The 6,610-nt window shown below is 39.5% G+C and overlaps 1 protein-coding gene across 1 annotated transcript; it reads left to right on the top strand.

Annotated features, from left to right (window-relative positions):
- Positions 1 to 1,056: 1,056 nt before the first annotated feature.
- telo2 (TEL2, telomere maintenance 2, homolog (S. cerevisiae)) lies at positions 1,057 to 6,404 on the top strand. The gene is made up of 21 exons (XM_087793255.1): positions 1,057 to 1,153; positions 1,358 to 1,739; positions 1,813 to 2,090; positions 2,675 to 2,743; positions 2,879 to 3,026; positions 3,091 to 3,193; positions 3,252 to 3,320; positions 3,393 to 3,534; positions 3,601 to 3,737; positions 3,893 to 3,972; positions 4,109 to 4,207; positions 4,282 to 4,370; positions 4,453 to 4,544; positions 4,628 to 4,744; positions 4,819 to 4,890; positions 5,104 to 5,274; positions 5,339 to 5,430; positions 5,503 to 5,602; positions 5,765 to 5,829; positions 5,894 to 6,009; positions 6,217 to 6,404. The coding sequence occupies exons 2-21, from the start codon at positions 1,393 to 1,395 to the stop codon at positions 6,342 to 6,344; spliced, it is 2,514 nt and encodes an 837-aa protein (XP_087649381.1). The 5' UTR covers positions 1,057 to 1,153; positions 1,358 to 1,392; the 3' UTR covers positions 6,345 to 6,404.
- The last annotated feature ends 206 nt before the right edge of the window (positions 6,405 to 6,610 follow it).

Below are 6,610 nucleotides of genomic sequence, written 5' to 3'. Positions count from 1 at the left end.
TCCCCTGGATAAAATCATTCAGAGATTTTCACAAGTTTCTTATAACATTTTTACTGATGACATCCAGCTCTACTGCTCTTTTGATCCAACTGAGCCCCGGAGGCTGAACAGCTTAGTCAGTACTTGGGTGACTAAGGTCAGTCTGTCAAACTGAGCCTGAGAAACCTGGGTGTTGTATTGGACAAAGACATGTTTCTAGTTCAACACTGCAGAAAACTGACCAGAAACTGTTTCCTTCAACTGAGAAAAATCTCTAAACTTAGCGAAAATGTTGTCACAATACGATCTTATATAATCCATGCGTTTGTGTCTTCTCGTCTGGACTATTGCAACAGTTTGTTTTCATGTCTTAACAAGAAGGTGTTGTCTTGCCTGCAGTTGATACAAAACTCTGCAGCGAGAATTCTGACCCGCTCTAGTAGAAGAACTCACATTTCTCCGATCCTTAAAACTCTTCACTGGCTTCCACTTTCTTTCAGGATCAAATTTAACTTCATGGTCAGGCCCCTCTTTACATCACTGATCTTATCCAGCCTTACACCCCAGCTCGGGCTCTGAGGTCTGTGGATCAGAAGCTACTGATGGTTCCTGAACACACTTCAGGACCAGAGGAGAGAAATCCTTCCAGGCTGTTGCTCCTAAGCTTTAGAACGAACCTCCTCTCTCTCTTTGCGCTTGATGGATCTACTGACTCCTTCAAGAAACATCTTAAGACTTTCTTATTTTGCCTTGGACTCCTGTTTTTTTCTTGGCGTTATCTTGATCTTTTTAGTATAATTGCTTTGTGACCCTGGTCTAGAAAGCGCTCTATAAATATAAATTACTTACTTACTAACATAATTTATTATAGCTCAATTCTATATGTTCATAATAAATTACCACTCATAAGATCCTATTTCCGCTAGTGACTATTTTAATACATAAATGGCTCTATTAAACTATGTACTTTTACGCTGATTGTTTAAGCGCTTTACAAATAATAAAGACTTACTGTTAAGCAGGTTGGTGGAACCAGGAACCTTTCTCTTACCCCTACGAACATATTTTGATGTGGCACATGGCTCACCGCGGAGACAGTCATGGAGATGATGTTCGTTCACTGAAAAATATATTTGATCTAAATCAGTATAACCCGAAACAACTCGACGTTCAGGTAACATTCTTAATTTATGTAATCGTGCATTCTTTTTTTAAGTTTAGTTCTCAAAGCATCAGGAAGTTAGTAGTTAACATACAAGCAAAACATGTGTCGAAAACTAGATTCGATTAACAATAAAAACGCCATGTTATGTCCACGTCGTTGTGCTTCTGCGTTCATTCACAAATACGTTCGGATTTGTTTTTCCTTTTGCAACAGGAAGTGCATCAATGTAATTGAGACACCGTTTGAAAATGGATCACATGTCACCTAATGTCGAGGTTCATCAAGTGGTGTCCAGTTGTTATCGGACCATCACCTCACCCACGGATAATAAGGACATCATAACTACTCTCCAACGTTTCCATACATTCCTGGATGAGGAATCACAGGACACAACCAAACCACCATCTATACAACGAGCGGAGTTTAAAAAGTCCCATTATACAAGAACACTCCTGCTCCTGGTCGACAACATTCATGCAGACTGGCTGCATCGTCTCCCAGCAGGGCAGCGTGCAGAGCTATGGGAGGGCCTCTTCCTTCGAGGACCTCCAGACCAAAGCCTTCTTGTATTGATGGAGGGAATAGGGAGACTAAGGTAGATGTTTCAGATGAAGATTCATAAAAGTTGTTTTTTTTTTTACAAATATTTAAACCCCTTCTTTCCACAGCCCAAGTTCCAATCTGGATCTCTTAGTCAGCGTAACAGAGCAATTTCTTCAGAAAGGTCGTCTCTCTGAGCTGCTGTGGGACTACTGTTTAGAGACGGGTCCCTCTGGATCTCCACAGTTCAGGGAGACTCTTCTTGGACGTATTGTGGCTTTGCCGGACCTCACTGCCAATAAGTTACAGCACAACAATAAGCTGCTGTTTCTGCCGCAGCAGTATTACCCTCTGTTGGCTGTGTCTATTCTGTCCTGCCTGGAGAAAACTTGCAGAGCACTGAAAGGTAAGTAACTAAGTAATTAGTATTTATAGAGCACTTTTAAAGACCAGGGCCACAGAGCGCCTAAACAATCAAAAAATACACAATAAAATAAATACTTAAAAGGTCAAGTCAACACAGAGACAAACACAAGAGTCTCAGAAAATCCAGGAAAAGTCTGCACGAATAAAAGTGTCTTAAGATGTTTCTTTTGAGAACCTTTTCATTGTTGGACTCTACAACAACATAAAACCAAATAAACAATTAAACAACTTCCATGATTTAAGAGTTGCGTTGGCTCGTGGCATAAAAGTAAAAAAGAAATGTGACTTCTGATAACTGTAATTTAAATTTCAGTAAAATTGTGACAAATGTATACATATGTATTTATGTATTTAAGGGATATATCTACTTATAAGGTATTTCCGCTCCTTTGCTGTACATAAACACATTATTAATAATGTTTTTTTAAATATATGTCATCATTCAGTATTATTAAACACATTTCAAATTAAATTATAGCTCATAAAATGGATGTTGCTTCAGTTGTTACTGAAGAAATTGTTTTAATCCTAATTTAAGTGTTTATCTTCTTATATTTCACACAGATGGGACAAACTGCAACCTGACATTCGTTGCTCAAGTATTAGGGAAACTGTGTGTTCAAGGTCATAGTGGTGAGTTCATAATAAGTTGAACTTCAATTAAAACAATTAAGACAACATGCAGTGTAAAGGAATAATGCACTTATGTTTATCTTTCCCTAAAGAAAAGTTTTTAATCTTCTTTATTTACCTTTAAACTTTATCCAGGTGCTATAATGAAAGTGATGGTTCCTAAACTTTCTTCCCATACCCGCTCTGACATGGTTTGGCGGAGGATTTGTTGTAAGCTTTTGCAGAATGTGCCACAGAGTTGGTCGGAAAGTGTGCTCACGGGGCTGGTGCAGAACGTCATTGGGTAAGTTCTCCATTGAGCATGAGCTGTGATGAATTTATTGTGATGGTATGGTCCTCTGTTTCAGGCCCGATGCTTTGGGTCGGATCATGGGTAATCTAGTTTTAGATAATAAAAAGGCCCAGTTTGTCATCACTCACAAGTTGCTTTTACTCCAGTTCAAGTTGGAGGTAAAAATAATAACATTTTGAATACTCGATTATCAATTAATTGATTTATTTTTTACAGAATCAAATGTTAAGGACCGTTTTGGGGTATCTTGCAGCAGACAAGGATCGAAGGCCTCTTCTCATCCAGGTAATTACTTGCTGTGTCACTTTATTAGTCTCTACAGGCTGTTGAAAAACTATTCTTGCTTCTTACGTTCAGGTGTTGCGGTCTTTGTGCCAGGCCTGGGCAAATCCCAGTGCTGTGAAACACACACCAGTGGAGCAGCAGCTCTATGTCAGCAAGGCTCTATTGTTGTGTGTGAGTCTGCTGAAGGACTCGGAGCTGCAGGAATTACGCTCGGGTACCAATCACACAAGATGCTTTCAATGATATGAGATTGGATTAATTTTCATTTGTTCTGTCACAGAGCTGCTTCAGTGTTTGTTGGGTGGCATGCAAAGCCACTTGGATAGCAACGTTGTTCGCATCCGACACATGGGGATGATTGTTGGCGAGTGCCTCACCTCCCGGATGGATGTCAGCGGAACCAGACTGAAATTTCAGGTTATTGGTTTTATAAACAACTAGTAAACACTTTCAGGGTTACAATTACAGAGCCATTAATATTGTAAATACTTTCTGTTTTAATCTTGCTTAAAATCTTATTTATATAAATGTAACCATAACTTCCACTGACCTTTTGTGTTTGTGTCACACAGTATGAACAGGATGATGAGACCAAAGAGCTGCTTTCTATGATGAATCCTGTTTCTGAAAACGAATCAGACCAAGAAACAAGGTTAATGTCATTTGACCAGTCAGTGATACAGAGCACAGTGAAACTACTTTGATTCAAAATAGAATCATAGTCAAAAGAGTATCAAGAAGTTTCCTGATTTTATTTGAAATAACCTTTTTTGTTTCTTTGTCCATAGTAATGATGTCCCTGTAGAAGCTGAATGTCCACCTGCTGAGAAAGTTTTCCAGTCCAAACCAGAATCAACGAACAACAAACCAGACTCAGACCTGGACAGGTAAGTTTTCCTGGTCATAAATCTGTGTTCTCAACATGTTCTACATGTTTTAAAGTTTTAAACTGTCTTCCCAGTGATGACGAATTGACTCCGTATGATATGTCTGATGATAAACAAATGGATCAAGCGTCCCCACCTCGCTACTTAAGGGACTGCCTGGAAAGTAAGCCCCGAAAATCTAAATATGATGGTCATTATGTTATATATCTGATCTCTGATGCTCTTGTATCTCTGAACGCTTCTAGCCTTGATGTCGTCTGAGGAGCCAGAACGTGTGCATCTGAGTTTGAAAGTGTCTGAAGTCCTTGTGAGAAAGAATGTGTTTGCAGCTAAAGAGGTACAGAACATTTCTAAACTCTTTGACGACTAATGTGTTGCTCACCGATGACTTCACCTTTCGTGATGTATTTTTTTTTCTAGATCAGTGTCAAGCTCACCAAAGTTCTGCTTCACATGGAAGATAAATACAACTTCAACGACTTCCTGGCGCTGAGGATGGCAACCATGGTGGCGATCACTGTGACGGACCCTGTCCCTGTACGACCGTATCACCTTCTTCTCTGGGCATTTTCTGAGGATTGTTCTAAACCTGTGTGTGTCTTTTGTTGAAGGTGACTCAGTATTTGACCACGGAGTTCTATTCTTTGAATTACAGTCTTCGACAGCGACTGGACATTTTGGAGGTAAAAACATTTGCTAAATCTAAAAAAATAAATTTGATGCAAAAGTGTAATTATTTGTTTGGATGATTATTTTATTTTAGTCTCTTCCTTTAATTGTCTGCTCAATGGTTGTTTGAATTATTCCCAATGTATTATTGCCTTCCCTAATATTTTGCAGTTTTATATAAATCCTCTTCATATATGAATTAAATGCATCCTTCTATTATGTCATAGGTTCTGTCTCTGGCAGCCCAGGAACTCTCTAAGCCAATCACAGACCACAGAGAGCCTCTGATGGTGCAGGCTGCCCCCACAGACCTCACTCTGTCCTCTGATAACAACATTGTACCCTGGCAACAAATAGTTGACAAGCGACTTCAGAGCAAAACAAGGTACCTCAAGAAGGTACGTGTCATCATTGGCCATGGTCGTCAGCGAAGGTCACAGCAATTCTTTTATCTTCTCTCAGGGAGCCACACGCCCTCCAGCAATAGCCTCCCCGAACAGATACGCTCCAGTCGCTGGAAACTTCTTCTTCCCTCTCCTCAGGAATTATGACAAGTGAGTATCTTTTTGAGGACCCAAAGAGGTACTTTTTAGTTTTAAAGTAAAGTGTAATACTTTTTCTAATAGACCTCAAATGACCTTTGACCTGCTGGGCAACGACCACTTGGTTCTTGGGCGACTGATCCATACATTAGGTCACCTCATGCATCTTGCACTCAATGCACCGGTAAGTTCAAGGAAATACATGCAGGTTTGCACAGTCCAGTACATTTAAATAACAACGTAGTAAGCTGAACATTAAACTCAAATATAGAAGATGAGTTTTCATTAAAGTCTGTTAAGCCATTAAACATCTTGTAAGAATCCTTTAGATGCATTTCTCTTCCAGATTGCCACACAGATGGGACGCGCTCTGTTGGACTTCGTGTGGGTGGTTCGCTATCATGTTGACCAGTGAGTGAGCTTGTCGACTAATAAAGAAAACATGTTGCTATAATCTAACGTGTGGCGTTCGCAGGATGGTGAGGCGAGGCGTCTTGTTTGCTGTGTTTTCCGTGCTCTTAAGCATGCCGACTGAAAACCTCCTGGTGGACCTCGGAGAGTTATTGTTTGAAACCAGAACCTGGTTAGCAGGTACATGAAGCATTTTGTTTTTACATATTTTTAAAGTAACCAAATTTGCTCGGATAAATGGGATTTGAGGAGAGGATTACAAGTCCAATAGTATTATTTTAATACTAAATTCATAACACAAACAAGGAATGTTTCATGTGTTAATGCTGTATATAACCTATCAAGAGCCAAAGGTGCCACTAACCAAAAATAATGTACTGTTCACAGATGTGGCGGAGGGAGATGTCGATGCGGAATGCAGGAGTTTGGCCGTCCAGAGTCTTGTGCTTTTAGAGAAGAACCTGAAGAAGCAGCTCCTTGATCCACAGGCGCTGAATTTGGATAATTCAAAATAAGATGCGATCCTTCGTTGATTATTGTAAACATGTTAAATATATGTAAATTATTTTAATTGATGTATAAAATGTTTAAAACATGAAAAGTGACATTTTTTCTTCTACTTTAGGGTAAAGCTTCTTACCCCCTCGATAAGCCCAGATAAATTCAACTGCTTGTATCTCTTGTATTCCCATCAGTATGTGTGAATGGCTGTCAAAGCGCTTTGTGACCCCGGTCTAGAAAGGCGCTATATAAATAGAGATTATTATTATTATTATTATTA

The sequence above is a fragment of the Callionymus lyra genome, chromosome 6, assembly GCF_982586985.1.
Source record: "Callionymus lyra chromosome 6, fCalLyr1.hap1.1, whole genome shotgun sequence".
Classification (NCBI taxonomy): Eukaryota; Metazoa; Chordata; class Actinopteri; order Syngnathiformes; family Callionymidae; genus Callionymus; species Callionymus lyra.
Note: the sequence above shows the minus strand (reverse complement) of the source record. Positions and strands in the feature narration are given on the sequence as shown.